We start from the raw sequence: 15,713 nt of genomic DNA, 5'->3' as shown, positions 1-15,713 counted from the left end.
GTTGGATCTACTTTTCTTGAGCATGTTGGAGGCAGGAGGGATAGCTCAGTGGTTTGAGCATTGGCCTGCTAAATCCAGGGTTGTGAGTCCAACCCTTAAGGGGGCCATTTAGGGATCTGGGGCAAAAATTGGGGATTGGTCCTGCTTTTTGAGCAGGGGGTTGGACTAGATGACCTCCTGAGGTCCCTTCCAACCCTGATATTCTATAAGACTTGGTGGGAGGGAGATGCCGGGAAAGGAATAGTATAGAGCCAAAGATTTGGCCAGGTGGGGAGAGATTTGTGTATGTTGGGTATTCTGCACTGTTCCCTATAGAACTCGTATGTACAACCAACTTGAACCCCACACTAGGGGTACGTGAGGCTATTGTCAAGCGATCCAGAACTCTCACCCACATGGCGCAGCCTAGCAAAGGAGGGAGAACTTCTGGTCTGGCCTCCAATCACAGGCCCCTTGTTCTTCGCACTGGCCAATCAGCGACCAGGGGACGCACATTTAAACACCCTTACGTGGAGGCAGCTGCGCTGACTTGGATGGCCCACCGTGGAATAGGGGAAGGCGGGACGTTTGCCTGCCCACCAATCAAAGATCGGGGGTGGTGTGATAGGCACGTGGGAGCGCCACTCAGGCAGCGGAGAGCGGCTCAGTGTATCTCTTTGGAGCAGTTCGGCGACACTGAGAACCCTGAAGGTTCTCGTGGGGAGGGGAGGGTCTCCTGCTGCGACAGCTCTGAGCCGGGCTTGGCTCCGCTCTCGGAGCCATGGCTAAAGGTACCGGCCCTGACAGGTGCTGGGGGGGAGGGTAAGTTATGGAAGGGCCTGAGCGGGCGTGTGTAGGGGCTGGAGGCTGGGCGCCTATGGGGGCAGAGAGAAGGGGGCAGGGAGTGAGTGGGCTGGCGGAGGCACGTGGGGTGCGAGGGGCGCTGCGGCCTGGGTGGGTGTGAATGGAGCTGGGCTTCTTGAGGGGTGGGGGTACATAGAGGGTAGGTGTGACGTGGGGGCGGCGGTATGGGGCTATATGGGGGGCTGGGTCCCGGTCGGGGCGATTGAGGGGTGTATGTCTTACGGAGGGCGGCGTGAGTGGGTAGATTGGGGGTATATTGTGGGGGTCTAGGAGGCGTGTGTTGCGGGGCGGGGGGTGTGTGTGTCAGACACCTGCTCCCTCAGCCCAGGCTGGTTTGCTCTCTCTCCTGCTGCTCTGGGCTCCCCTGGGGGGCAGCGCGCCCTCGGCAGCGCAGGGGTGGAGGGGGGGGCTCGGCGGCGCTCCTCCCCCGTGCGGGGTGCGCGCTGGGCCGGCCTGTCCCTGCACCGAGCCCTTGAAACATGGCGCAGGTGGCGGCGGCTCCGGCCGCTGCCGGGGACTGAAGCGGCTCCGGGCATGGCTCTGACGCCCCCACCCCCTGCTCTCCCCTAGGCAAGACCATGCCCAAGCCCCGGGAAGGCAAAGCGGAGGCGGCGACGGCTCCGGAGAGCACCGAGAGGAGGGGGCCCGGCCGCCCCAGGATGAACGGGGTAAGCGCCGTGCCCGCCCCACACCGGGGCGCCGGGGTCTGGGCCCTGGCCGGCAAGGTTATTTCCTGCCACTCCCGAGCCCGGGCTGCTGAGGGGCGGCTGGAGCGGGCCCGGGGAAGCGCGGACGGGGGAGGAAGGCGAACGCCCCGGCTGCTCCCGGGGCAGGGCGAGGCTCCAGGAGCGCGGGGAGGAGGAGTCGGGGTGTGGGGAAAGGGCCGCCCCTTGCAGCCAGCCTGGGCCCGTCGCCGCGCTCCCCGCGGCCAACCCCGGCTAAGGGGCGCCCGGAGCTGCTCTCCGCCCAGGCAGACGTGGCCATGCAGCTGCCCCGCGGGGCGCTCCACGGGCCTGGCCCCGCCGCTGCTTCCCCCCGGGAGGAACTCGCCGCACTGAAGTCAATGGGTCTGCTCACGTGAGTAAAGTTACGCGTGTAAGTGCTGGCAGGACGACGTTACTGCAGCAGCCTTGCAAGCCCTAGGCAGGATCAGAGCTTCACTGGAGCCCCAGTCTCGCAAGCTGATCCCCATTCATTGCGGCTTTAGCTGGTCCTAAGGATCTGTCTGTGGGAGTCAGGTGGCAGCAGAAGGGCTTATGGTAGCTGTGTGAACACATACAATGACTGTCCCCTTCCCTGCCTGGAAGAATTTGCAGTCTTAAAGCCTGGGTCTTCCAAATACTTTTAGCATGTCATTAGTTGCACTGAAGTTAGCGAATCCGTAAGTGCCCACAAAATTGTGACCTAAATGCTACAGAAAGAAGAAGAAAAATATTTATAGACTTGTGAAGGGGGTTGACTTCTGGGGGGGGACACAGTACCCTACGGTTATAACAATAAGCAGTTTATCAGTTTTTAAGCTTAAAACATATGTATGTTCCACAATAGGCTCCCTTTAATTTTCAGTGCTTTTGCACCTATATGTTGGAATATGTGGTACATTTCATGCTTTAGTGTAAGGTTCCTTTTTTAGTGAAAATATATATTTTTTTATTTGTTACATCTTAAAATCAGTTTTTTGTGTAGGAAATATAGCCAAGGCAATCTTGGTTCTGGCTAAATTACTTCAACACATCATGACACCATGGGGTTGAACAATCACATTCGCTAGATAGACACCTAGGAGTTAAACTGGGAGAAGGGGGAGAAGGTGGTTGTACTCTTCTAAGCTCCCAACATAAGCCCTTCCCACACAAGTACAGAAGCTGGGACTGGATGATGGGGGTGGATCACTCGATAAATAACCCTGTTCTGTTCACTTTCTCTGAAGCGTCTGGCACTGGCCAGTGTTGGAAGACAGGATACTGGGCTAGTCAGACCATTGGTCTGACACAGTATGGCCATTCTTGTGCTCTTACATCACAGGAAAGAGGCACCACTCATGGTAGATTGTGCATGTTCTCTAAATATGTCCATGGGCTCCTGGAGCTTGGCTGACTCTAAATATGCCTGTGAGATCCTTAATGGGGCTAAGTGCTCTTCTGGGCTCTGCTGTGTTCCTGAGCTCATTCTTGATTGAGCAGATGGAGGAAAATTTAATAGATGTTCTCTCCCAAACACCATCTATTCATGATGCCAAAATGAGTGCGCAGATCTGTGATTTCCCCCCCCCCTTCATTGCTCATATAAACAATGATGACACTTAAATGTCATCACTCAGCATCTGAGTTCACACCTCCTGAGATGTGTGGGTAAATTCACACCTCTCAGAGCTATTGTTCCAGACCCAGACAAATCTTCCCTGCATTGGTTATGCTTGGCTCACATTTTTCAGATTAGGTTTTTTTATAATCCTAACAAGCAGAGACTTTAAAATTAAAAGCTAAGATTCTGAGCCACAACGCTTGAGATAAGTACTGTTATGTCATACTACAATATACCTGCCCAATCTGAATACTGTAGATACTATCTTTGAGGGACAGTAATTTCACATGAGGCAGTGTGTCATGGAGAACAAACTTCAGAGTCCAACTTCATTCATCAGATTCTACATTATCAGAGTACAGTTAGCATCATTCAGTACCTACCTCATAAGTAGCAGATTCTGGAGTGCTTTCTAACCTGTTCATACAATGCACTAGAAACAATGCTGATTAATTTTAAAATTGGTTAGACAGTTCTTTCTGATGTCATTGGTACCTCTGCATACTATAGGTATTGATGTGTGTTCTAGAGTTGATTTTTGGAACGGGGGTGGGAAGAGAAACTGCAAAGAATTACCAAAACTGAGTTTATAAAAAAACTAGCCTTAGATCAATTTTGTTGCTTGTTTTTCTTAATGCAATTTCAGGAGGAATATCCGCTCCCTAAATAATGGAATATACTTGTCTCTGGTCTGTAGTACTGTAGAGAAAAATTATCAAAAATTAAATATTCTATTAAAAATAAGAAGCATTTGAGAGAGCACCTTAAGTATACGTAGGTCCATGGAAAAAAATATTGGCACCAAATGCTGCTCTCAGAGACCAGGATTGCACCTTGTCTTTAAGTCATTAGGAGCTATGTACGCATTCAAGAAAAGCATTTAGGCCTGTATTCTAACACTTAATTCAACTAACCTGATGCATTTAGTTTGTTTTTGAGGAAGTGTCTCTGTGCTGAGAATTTGCATGGTAAGTTTTGTTCAAGCTATTACCAGCCAGAGAGATACGGTTTTGAACATAGATGGTTTTATAGACAGATGGATATAGATGCATCCTCTGCTATTAGCAAAATATGCTGCAGTAATGTAGGTGTTGGCCTATGTAGCATGATCCAGATACCAACTGGAGACTTGAGATTAATGAGATTTCTTTGATGTAATGAGCTTTATTGGCTCTCTGTTTTAGGAGAACGTATTTCTTGGCCAGTCCAAAATCTACACCTACCTAAGTCCTAACAAATCTCCTGGGGCTCGTCCGCCCCTTCAAGAGGAAAACTCAGTCATGCATCATGAGGTGAAATGTCAAGGCAAAACACTAAATGAAACATGCAAAAGAGGAGACGGTAAGATTGACCTTACAACAGCTTGCCAATGGGTTAGAAAACATGCCTTGTCTGGCCCTGTGACTTTTTCCTCAACCTTTCAAATTGGGTACAACTTAAGATCCCTTTTGTATAGACCCCCTGCCTTCCCAGCAAATAGTTAGAATATATGGAATTTCAACTCTCTTGCTAATACTGATCTCTTTACCAATTTCACTTAAATTAAATGATGTAGCTGCTTGGTTAAAATTTCCCTCTTGTTTTGTCTCTTGGCTTATTTTCTTTTCCTGGTGTAGGACTTAAATAGTTAATTCTCAATATTCCCTAAATTGCCTGCATCCCCCATTTGTATTTAATCTCTGTGGGTCACTTTGCAGTTTGGCTTGTCCTCCTTTCCATGTTTATTACCCAGAGTTGGTTTTCTCCACAAATTGGATTACTGTTGAATTAATGCCAAGGAAACACCAAGCCAAGAAAGGTTTGAAGCAGCCATGTAGTGTGAAGAGAGGTGCCAGTATTTAAGTTTAGTGTCTGTATAGATAGCTACGGGTGCGGTAGGGGAAACAATCTTTTGAAAACTGATTCTTGGGCTCGACCACCAGTGCTTGAAAACTGGTAGCTGCTTTTTCATTGTGACAGAAGTAGCTCTGGACACCAAAAGGGAATGTTTCATAGATAGTTTGAGAGTCATTGATCTGTTAAACCTTCGGCTCTCAACAATTTTAGCACTTCTTATTAAAAACATTTTTACTTAGTTAACCAGGATACAAATCTTATCTGAAAATTTGTATGTACAAGACACTGGGTTGCATGCAGTTAACATCTCCTCTTCCTGTGTTCATGGAATTAGTCTGACCCTAACTAGTTTTACTGCTGCTTGTTTATTACAAGGATTTCTTAAGCACCAGTTGCTGTGGAACCTGGGTGCCATTTTAAAAAAAAACCGTTCACATTTCCATTAAACAGAAAAAAATGGCTTCAGCCTTAAGCCACATCAACCTAGCTGCAAACCCAGCAACAAAGAAAAAGCCAATAAAATAAAAGCGTGTCCTTTTGTAAAAGTGGCTTGGATGGGCCAATAGAAAATGTTTCAGAAATAAAGAACCTTCCCCCATCCAAAGTGAGGGCACTGAGGATAGATGGTAAGAGTACTTGGATTTCAATTTGACAGTGACTGGGGGGGTTGGGGGGGGGGTCCTGTTCCAATCTTTATTGAAATCAGAGGAAAGACTTGCATTGATGTAAGTGGTGACTGCATGAGGCCCCCTAGAGGTTTCTGATAAAGACTCCAATTCAGCAAAGTACTGAAGTCTGTACTCAACTTTAAGCATGTGAGTAATCTCATCCCTATTCAGCAAGGCTCTTAAAACTAATTTAAAATTAAGCACATGTTTTGCTGAATCTAGGCCATAATGAGGTCAGTGTAGGCCAGGTGAAGGTCTAGAATGTTGTATCTGTTTTTTTTTTTTTTTTTTTTTTGAGCCATTTACCTTGAATCTACCAGGAATCCTAGAGACTATCACCCACATTCTGAGTCTGCATTTACTGATTGTACCAGCAGCAGCATGTACATTTGTTACAATGTGTATAATAAGAACAGCAATTTTGATTCCTCTTCTGTTTCTATTGCGTGTTTTTTGATGGCATTGGCCTCTTGATACCAATAGCTGCTGCCACAAAGTATGGAACTACAGTACCCCAGCAGACTCCTGTAGTCACTCTTTCCTGGCAGAATATTCATCTAGGTGTCATGCTAGTTTTAGAGTTCAATATGGCAAACTTGCTGGCTTGGACAATTGTGCAATTGTTACAGAACTCCCTTTGTAGTGTCTGCGATGTTGAGACTTCGGAAATTCTTTGTCTGGCTAACATCTTTAACTAGACAAAATGCTTGGGTTCAGATCCTTTCCTCCACCCTTTAGAACTTGTAGGAATTAGACTCATGATGCATAACAGATAACTTGGTCCTTATGACTACTTATTTTGCTGTGTAACAGAAGAAATACAATATGTTTCCCCTTCCCTCCCCGTAACTTTTTTACAGATAAAATACAGGTTAGAAATCTTTAAGAGTTTAGGGCGCTTTGTGATGTAGAAGAAAGGAAAGCTAGAAGACACCTTATGTTAGTCTGTCCTACATTTTCCATCCACAGGGAAAAAAAGGACTGTTAATACAATAGAAGGTGCTATAAAACCAGAAGATCAGAATGATAAAGAAAGTGGGTGTAATTCTTCAGCGTCTCTTCCTAATCAAAAACAAGAAGCCGCAGAAACACAGAAAAGCATGCCTCTGCCTTCTGATTCTACTGATGCAGCAAATGCAAAGCAAGCTCAGAAGAAGGTGGTAAAAGCAAAACCTGGACCAAGGAGAAAGTAGGTGACGTGGGAGCAAAGGCAGCCATATGCCATATTTTGGAATTTTTTAAGCAAATGAGCCAGACATATTTTCTGCTATAGAGGCTTAGAGATTTTCTTCTGAAACCTACCCTAAAGAACAACTTGATGTAAATTCTGTACTGTGATGTAAGCACTGATATGTGCCTTGCAAAGGATTTTTTTCTTGAACCTACTGCTTTCTAGCTTGTGTATAAATTGGTGAGCATTTCCACTAATCTTAACTAATGGGAACTAACAAAAGTGGTTAAGACCTCATTTTTGAGGGGGGCAAAACAAGAAGTTCTTTGGCCAGACCCAGGATATTGCCTTTATAGCTAGTGGTCTGATGGCTGAGCTGGTATCTAAGCTCACTTTTGCATGAGTAGCATAAGCCAAGGTTTCACCGTGTGATGGATGCTTCCATCTCCCACTGCAGCCAACCATGGAGCAGCTTTAATGATGGAAATTCTAGAGCATCTTAGGTTGAGACACACACAGTATAATATAATAGTATATTATAATAGTAATTTGAGCTAATTCTCTACACTTCTAGAAATACCTGCTTTTTTTCCTCATCTCAAGAGTTTGAGCTGAAGTACTGGTAATGAGGCCAGGTGGGGAAGTATGGAGGTGTACAAGGTGTTGTATCAGAATGAAGGGTGCAGATTAAAAAAAAAATCTTTAGTTCTGACCAGCCATCTCTCAAATCACTGTCTTGGAAGGAAAAGCTTCTTGACCTTTTTGGGTTAGGACAGTGAGGCCAGAAAAGCTGAAGTATTTATGTATCTTTTCCTTATCCCTCAGAGCGCAAGGAAAAACATCACAGAATCGAAAAGTGACAGACTATTACCCTGTTAGAAGAAGTTCCCGGAAGAGCAAAACTGAATTGCAGGTAGTGCTTTTTGTATAACCCATCGAATCCTGGCAGTTTTCCATACTGCTAGTCAAATGAAAACTTTGTAGGATGAATGCAGGTACTTGTAATCTCCAAAGTACTATCTAGGATAGATCTCAGGTAAAGAGCAAACAACAAATGCACAGTATAACTATGTAAAGTAACACTTCTTCATAAACAGCAAAACCTAAATTTGGATTTCTTTATGATGCCTTCCAGCTGCTCATATAGGAAAAACTGCACATTCCTGGAGTGCAATTTGAAATTTTCTTTGCAATGTTGTAATATTTCTGACAAAACTGACATGCTTGAACTCTAAATAGAGCAGCACAGAGTGCTTAGAAAAGTGAGATTACCGGATAAACACCTTCCTAAAACACTTAGCTTAAAAAACCCTGCAGAAATCCTAGTAGCAATACTATGGGTTTTTCTTTTTGCAGACTGAGGAAAAGAGGAGAATAGATGAATTAATTGAAAGTGGGAAAGAAGAAGGAATGAAGGTAACTGCAACACCAGCTTAAATAGCATGACGCGGTATCTGTATGGTAAAAGTTTATTGGTATGTCACTGAACAGCATACGTAGGCTTTTCCATGTGGCATTGAATGGGAGTGTCCTGATAGGAGAGCCACTATCCGTTTATTAGCTAGTATCACAATTACTGAAGTTAAGTCTACTCACTGCTTGCGGGGTCTTGTTGCTGTTTTTCCCTTTCAGAAGTAAGAGTGTACTTCTTGTCCCTGCTAAACTGGTGTGTGTGGGGGAAACTAAAACTTAATTTCTAGACTTCATATTATCTGATCAGAACTCCTGAGGCTGCTCAGTCTTTAATGTTTGAAAAAATCATTTAGGGTATTTGAAAGGCTACATCGAAAAGTGATGTGTTCGAATTAATAAGGAAACTTCTGTGCTAGTAGCAGAAAAACTTCCCTTGTTTGTGTTAGGCAGTGGAATAGTGATCCAATGAAGTGATGGATTAGATAATAAAATAGAGAATATGTTGTAGGGAACAAGACTGTATTGGCTCTGGACTAGACTAGCTTCCATGATAGACCTTTCTGCATCTCTAACTGTTATTTTGTGTTGCAGCCAAATTGGACACTGAGGGTATCTCCTAGTCTGCAATGGAAAGACTAACTCCACCCCCACTGCTCAAAGAAAACAAATAATTGCTATAAAAAGAGGACTAATCCCACTTTTCTGCATTTACTGTCCGGTTGACATTGGTCTTTTTTATCTAGGAAACAGTCTATCTAAATATCTGGTGATCTGCATCCCTAAGTTCATCCCATGTATCTCCCCTAAAGGTGTGCAATATGTTGCCATATCTTGCTATCTAAAATACTTGTTCATATGTGCCACACTCTAATATTGGTGCTAACGTCTCAACGACAAATCCTTGTAGGTTCCCTTTCCCCCAGATAGGTAGGAAATAGATTTACTTTGCTAACTGAGCTCCTTTTCTCCTTGACAGATTGATTTCATTGATGGTAAAGGGAGAGGGGTAATTGCTACCAGACACTTCAGTCGAGGAGAATTTGTGGTAGAATATCATGGGGATCTCATAGAGATCATGGATGCTAAAAAGCGAGAAGCTGTGTATGCCCAAGATCCATCCACAGGCTGCTATATGTACTATTTTCAGTATTTAAGCAAAATGTACTGGTAAGCTTTTGATTGTGTTTTTTTAAAGTTCTTTTTATATAAGGAATATAATAATGGAATAAGTGGATGAAGCTTTGAAGGTGCCAGATCTTTCAGTTTTCCTGCAAAGTGTAAAAGTTCCAAGCTCAAGATTTACCTTGAGATATTTGCTTTTTATTTGAATACATTTTTTCACTCCTATTGCTTAAACATTCAAAACTACATGCTGGGCATCATCTCTTCTGGTTATAATGAGTGAAATTGGAATTAAGAGACCATATGTTTTAGTGGATAGATCTGGGATTTGAGGTTCATAGACCAGCAGCAGAGCTAAGAATCTGGCTTTCTGACTAGCTTTATTTACCTCTATATGTTAACCTTCCTCACCAGGCTGGATTTTTGCTTGTAAAAACAGGTCAAGAATTGAAGAGAGTAGTAATATACCATGATTTACTTAAAATTGCTGCAGCTGATTAAATCAGTAACTAGGATCTATTAAATATTGGAATTTAAGTAGTCTTGTAACAGTCCTCATATTTAATATGTTTGACAATTCTAGATTGTAACAGTCTGACTTCTACTATGCTGTCCCAGTGACACCTAAGTTGAGATGCTATAGTGATAGGCACTATACATCTTCAGGTAGATGCTGTGGCATAGCAACGTGTGGACCAACTTTGGGAATATTCCCAGGTCAGTGGAGACTGAGCATGTGTTGGACACTTAAGTGTATCCAGTCTTAAAGGAGCAGGGGTCTTTATTGGTAGCTGTGCATCCTTTTCCTGGCTGGCACAATACATACCTTCCACCTTATCTTCTGAGGAAGCTGTGTAAGACTGCAGGCCCTTCTGGGTGGTTGCTTGATGGCTGCTAATGGGGAGGAAGCAACATCTAGAGAAGAAAGGGCTCCACAAAAAGCTCAGTAAATGACTCTAAGATGTCAGTTCTAGAAGAAATCCATGGTTGAGTTGAAAGACGTAAAGTTGTGATGAACGTATGCCATGGGGGGTTGACTTGTGGTAATTAGATTTGCAAGAGCAGTTTGGCTAAGCTTGTTCTGCCTATCAGGGCAGTAGTGGCATCAGGATCTTTAGTATTTTTTTTTTCTGTTTTCAAGCCTTGTGCTGACTGCACACAATTTCTTTCATTTCTTGATTTTCAGTGCAGATTTAACCTCTTCTAGTAGTGAGTGTGACTTTTGTGTGTGCTGTGCAGAAATCTTACAATCTGTGTTTGTTCTTTCAGTGTCGATGCTACAAAAGAGACTAATCGTCTGGGAAGGCTGATTAATCACAGCAAATGTGGCAATTGTCAAACAAAGCTTCATGATATTGACGGCGTACCTCATCTCATACTGATAGCCTCGCGAGACATTAAAGTGGGTGAAGAACTATTGTATGATTATGGAGACAGGAGCAAAGCTTCCATTGAAGCTCATCCATGGCTGAAACACTAATCCATCCTTCTTCGGACTGAGCACCGTTGAAGAGAGTTGGTGGTTTTTTTTTTTTATAAAAACACGGCTATCTTAATGGATTGCTTCTGGTGTTTTAAAATTGTTTAAACACCTTTTGTGCTGTAGTATTTAAATATCTGTTACAGGTTTCCAGACAGGCTTGAACAGATGGTCGCAGATTACTGAAACTTTTTTATTGTTCAGTTTTGTACATTTTTGCAAATAGATTGATCAGTGCTTCCTGAGCATGCAGTCAAAGACTTATGCATATTTTATAAGGGGGGAGGGAAGAAATCAAATCTGAATCTCTTGGGTTGTGCTCCTGCTTTTGCAATGAAATTTCATATCCTGTTTTAAAGGGGGAGATATCAACTCTTTAGCTTGAAAGTGACAGATGTGTCATATGTTCTAACTCTCAAGTCATGATTCGACTACTTGTCAGCCTTTTTAAACCTAGTACTGACTGACCAAGGACCTTTTCATGAATGAAGCATTGCTAGTATCATTAACTAGTCTGTGCTAGGAGTCGTTTTTCCAGCGCAATGCCCCTTGTTGGCAACAAAAGCACCAAAATACACTGTAATAATGGGATTGAATGATCAATCTGGCTGTCTTCTTCAGAGAGACATAACTCCAATCCAAATGGAGCTGGATTTTTATGAATTGGGTTGGTGCTTATTAGAAATGTGAAGATAAAACGTGCAAGTCATCAAAATGAGGAATTGCTTTTTGGGCGTTACTCTGTTTTCTAAAGTTTGAGATCGTACCTTTTTTATAGGTAGTGGCTGATTTGTGGGAGTTTTGTTAGATGGCTTTTTAGAAAACAAAACAAAAAAGGCCCCTCTCTACAAATTGGCCACATCAGAAACAGAATTATTTATTTTACTGTGAATGCTGGAAGTGGATTAGAGTGTTTCCAAAATTAGGAGTCTTGTCTTCATGTGCATCTTCAATTTTGCTTTTGGAGTTATGCAAATGCATTGAAGAGAGTAGATTCCTTGGGGTCTGATCCTGTAAGCTGTCATGCACTGTCTGGTCCCATTGACTTCAGTGGGAGTTGAGGGTGCTTAGCACCTTGCAGAAGATGCTCAGTACATCACAGGTTCAGGCTCGTTATTGGGGGAACCAAATCCATGGTATGGGAAGGCTATACAATGGAGATCCAGACAGTGAATATGAACTCTTATCAATTGAAATGTTTGCCAAGGCATGCTTGGCATGTGTGTAGCTGAAAGATGGCCTTAGGCCACCAGCCACGCTTGTTGATGGGAAATGTGTCAGCAAGAGGTCTGTGGCTTTATTAATGTCCTCTGCTCCTCCATGTTCTCAAAGCTGCTCCTCCTGGGCATACCACCCCAGGCAGTCGTGTTCACTTGTGTGATAGCCAGGGTAATACAGTCCAACCTACGTGTTTCAGCAGCAAGAGAGCTGGTTTAGTGATGTATTTTAAAAACAAAAACTTGAAGAAAATGTGTCTGTAAAATAAAAAAAATATATTTATTAACAATGAATTGGCTGTTATGCCTGCCTCTGTCTCAGATATTTTTAAGCAAGCTGTGAAAAGAGTTAACCCTTAAATGCCTGTCTCCTCTATCCAATGAAAGCTCAGGAGGGAGGATATGTGTATATCAAGTCTCTGAAGCTTGATAACTCACTAACCATCAACTATATATTTTGTGTGCAAGCTACTTTGGGGATTTGAATTAGATGTCGGCACAGTAGAGTTCCTTCTCTCTCTAATAGAGAAGCCAAAAATGTGTGCAGATTCCCTTGTTCTGAAAGAGCTTCTCCCCCCTGCAGCGTCAGCTAGTGGCTAGAGCACAGACTTGGGAACTGGGACAAACCTGTGCTTTACTCTACCACTGGCTCACTGCGATCTTGGGCAAGTGACTCTTCACCTCTGTTCCTCAGTTTCCCCTTTTTGTAAAACAAGGTCTAACGATACCTACCTGCCTTGTATATGAAAATACACTCATGCCTTGTTTGTAATTGACAGTTGGATGCTGCTGCATTGAAACACAGCAATAAAGCTAGTGGGACACCGAGAATGGAGTTTTCTGCTTTCCTATTGTACGGTCTTTCAGCAGTTAGACCAATATCCTAAGCAGAATACCACCTCATACCAACATGCAGTTTGGCTTTAGCATGTTATCATGTAGAAGAATCCCTATCTTACTCTCCCACAAACTCCCTGTCCCCCGACTCATGTTGATGATATTCCAATGGCGTCATAACTGAGTCAGGGATTCCTTGGGTTGGGGCCAAACTGTCCTATGTACTAACTCTATAAATACAAGCTGAAAAGGCTGGCTCTAGTCTTGAACACTTCTTTTAAAAAAACAAAAAACCAAAGATTTAGCTTTTTCAGTCAATCCCCCAGCCATGGAGCCTGCTCATACTGTATTAGGAACCAGTTTTTAAATGGGGAATTGTAGGCAGTTTAAGCTAATGGACCTCAATTGTACACCTTCTAGCCTGGTCCTGTGTACCTTGTAATTGGCCTGGAATTCTGCAGCAAGACTGGCAATAGCATGGCAGCTTCGGGTAATCATATGGAAGTGAATGCATTAATTAGGGAATCAAGTAACACAACGGTACAGCATTCCTTATTTATATACGCCATTCATTACGCCCCACAAATATCACCATATTGTATGGTCTTGTGTTGACATGCAATAGCATTGCAGATATTGGCCATGGTATGCTGGAGGTCTTGGCTGATGGAAAGGGAGTGTTTGGGGAATTTGGCAGCTGGTAAGGGTTGGAAGGTGGATTGGGATCATGGGGGGAAATGTTCTAGATGTATTCTACTGCTAAAATTCCATGTGAAAGATATTAATATTTAAGGTTTCAGAGGAACAGCCGTGTTAGTCTGTATTCGCAAAAAGAAAAGGAGTACTTGTGGCACCTTAGAGACTAACCAATTTATTTGAGCATGAGCTTTCGTGAGCTACAGCTCACTTCATCAGATGTTTACCGTGGAAACTGCAGCAGACTTTATATACACACAGAAATCATGAAACAATACCTCCTCCCACCCCACTGTCCTGCTGGTAATAGCTTATCTAAAGTGATCAACAGGTGGGCCATTTCCAGCACAAATCCAGGTTTTCTCACCCTCCACCCCCCCACACAAATTCACTCTCCTGCTGGTGCTAGCCCATCCAAAGTGACAACTCTTAACATAATCAAGTCGGGCTATTTCCTGCATAGATCAAGGTTTTCTCACATCCCCCCCGCCCCCATACACACACAAACTCACTCTCCTGCTGGTAATAGCTCATCTAAACTGACCATTCTCCAGGTTTAAATCCAAGTTAAACCAGAGCATCTGGGGGGGGGGTAGGAAAAAACAAGAGGAAACAGGCTACCTTGCATAATGACTTAGCCACTCCCAGTCTCTATTTAAGCCTAAATTAATAGTATCCAATTTGCAAATGAATTCCAATTCAGCAGTTTCTCGCTGGAGTCTGGATTTGAAGTTTTTTTGTTTTAAGATAGCGACCTTCATGTCTGTGATTGCGTGACCAGAGAGATTGAAGTGTTCTCCGACTGGTTTATGAATGTTATAATTCTTGACATCTGATTTGTGTCCATTTATTCTTTTACGTAGAGACTGTCCAGTTTGACCAATGTACATGGCAGAGGGGCATTGCTGGCACATGATGGCATAGATCACATTGGTGGATGTGCAGGTGAACGAGCCTCTGATAGTGTGGCTGATGTTATTAGGCCCTGTGATGGTGTCCCCTGAATAGATATGTGGGCACAATTGGCAACGGGCTTTGTTGCAAGGATAAGTTCCTGGGTTAGTGGTTCTGTTGTGTATGTGGTTGTTGGTGAGTATTTGCTTCAGGTTGCGGGGCTGTCTGTAGGCAAGGACTGGCCTGTCTCCCAAGACTTGTGAGAGTGTTGGGTCATCCTTTAGGATAGGTTGTAGATCCTTAATAATGCGTTGGAGGGGTTTTAGTTGGGGGCTGAAGGTGACGGCTAGTGGCGTTCTGTTATTTTCTTTGTTAGGCCTGTCCTGTAGTAGGTAACTTCTGGGAACTCTTCTGGCTCTATCAATCTGTTTCTTTACTTCTGCAGGTGGGTATTGTAGTTGTAAGAAAGCTTGACAGAGATCTTGTAGGTGTTTGTCTCTGTCTGAGGGGTTGGAGCAAATGCGGTTGTATCGCAGAGCTTGGCTGTAGACGATGGATCGTGTGGTGTGGTCAGGGTGAAAGCTGGAGGCATGCAGGTAGGAATAGCGGTCAGTAGGTTTACGGTATAGGGTGGTGTTTATGTGGCCATTGTTTATTAGCACTGTAGTGTCCAGGAAGTGGATCTCTTGTGTGGACTGGACCAGGCTGAGGTTGGTGGTGGGATGGAAATTGTTGAAATCATGGTGGAATTCCTCAAGGGCTTCTTTTCCATGGGTCCAGATGATGAAGATGTCATCAATATAGCGCAAGTAGAGTAGGGGCTTTAGGGGACGAGAGCTGAGGAAGCGTTGTTCTAAATCAGCCATAAAAATGTTGGCATACTGTGGGGCCATGCGGGTACCCATAGCAGTGCCGCTGATCTGAAGGTATACATTGTCCCCAAATGTGAAATAGTTATGGGTAAGGACAAAGTCACAAAGTTCAGCCACCAGGTTAGCTGTGACATTATCGGGGATAGTGTTCTTGACGGCTTGTAGTCCATCTTTGTGTGGAATGTTGGTGTAGAGGGCTTCTACATCCATAGTAGCCAGGATGGTGTTATCAGGAAGATCACCGATGGATTGAAGTTTCCTCAGGAAGTCAGTGGTGTCTCGAAGGTAGCTGGGAGTGCTGGTAGCGTAGGGCCTGAGGAGGGAGTCTACATAGCCAGACAATCCTGCTGTCAGGGTGCC

The 15,713-nt window shown here is 43.9% G+C and overlaps 1 protein-coding gene across 9 annotated transcripts; it reads left to right on the top strand.

Moving 5' to 3' along the window:
* Positions 1-357: 357 nt before the first annotated feature.
* On the top strand, positions 358-12,369 carry KMT5A (lysine methyltransferase 5A). 9 transcript variants are annotated; one of them, XR_012155001.1, is made up of 8 exons: positions 358-801; positions 1,414-1,511; positions 4,332-4,488; positions 6,621-6,840; positions 7,648-7,735; positions 8,179-8,238; positions 8,827-9,044; positions 9,212-9,244. XR_012155001.1 is itself a non-coding variant. In XM_073312334.1 (8 exons), exons 1-8 carry the CDS (start codon positions 396-398, stop codon positions 10,835-10,837), a joined length of 1,431 nt encoding a protein of 476 aa, XP_073168435.1. In that variant the 5' UTR covers positions 358-395; the 3' UTR covers positions 10,838-12,369. The 9 variants fall into 9 exon arrangements, 8 of the variants coding, with proteins under 8 accessions (XP_073168435.1, XP_073168439.1, XP_073168436.1 ...); XM_073312334.1 differs by lacking the exon at positions 8,827-9,044 and adding an exon at positions 10,627-12,369 and having other exon boundaries at positions 9,212-9,402; XM_073312338.1 differs by having other exon boundaries at positions 8,979-9,044; positions 9,212-9,295.
* Positions 12,370-15,713: the final 3,344 nt, after the last annotated feature.

This window comes from Lepidochelys kempii, chromosome 15, assembly GCF_965140265.1.
Source record: "Lepidochelys kempii isolate rLepKem1 chromosome 15, rLepKem1.hap2, whole genome shotgun sequence".
In the NCBI taxonomy this organism is placed as follows: domain Eukaryota; kingdom Metazoa; phylum Chordata; order Testudines; family Cheloniidae; genus Lepidochelys; species Lepidochelys kempii.
Note: the sequence above shows the minus strand (reverse complement) of the source record. Positions and strands in the feature narration are given on the sequence as shown.

What these genes read in the sequence shown, in the direction of transcription:
- KMT5A (XM_073312334.1), top strand. Translation starts at nt 396, where the DNA reads ATGGCGCAGCCTAGCAAAGGAGGGAGAACTTCTGGTCTGGCCTCCAAT. An exon ending in GACAGGTGCTGGGGGGGAGG is followed by an intron (nt 802 to 1,413) that starts GTAAGTTATGGA and finishes GCTCTCCCCTAG; the next exon opens with GCAAGACCATGCCCAAGCCC. An exon ending in AGAGCAAAACTGAATTGCAG is followed by an intron (nt 7,736 to 8,178) that starts GTAGTGCTTTTT and finishes TTCTTTTTGCAG; the next exon opens with ACTGAGGAAAAGAGGAGAAT.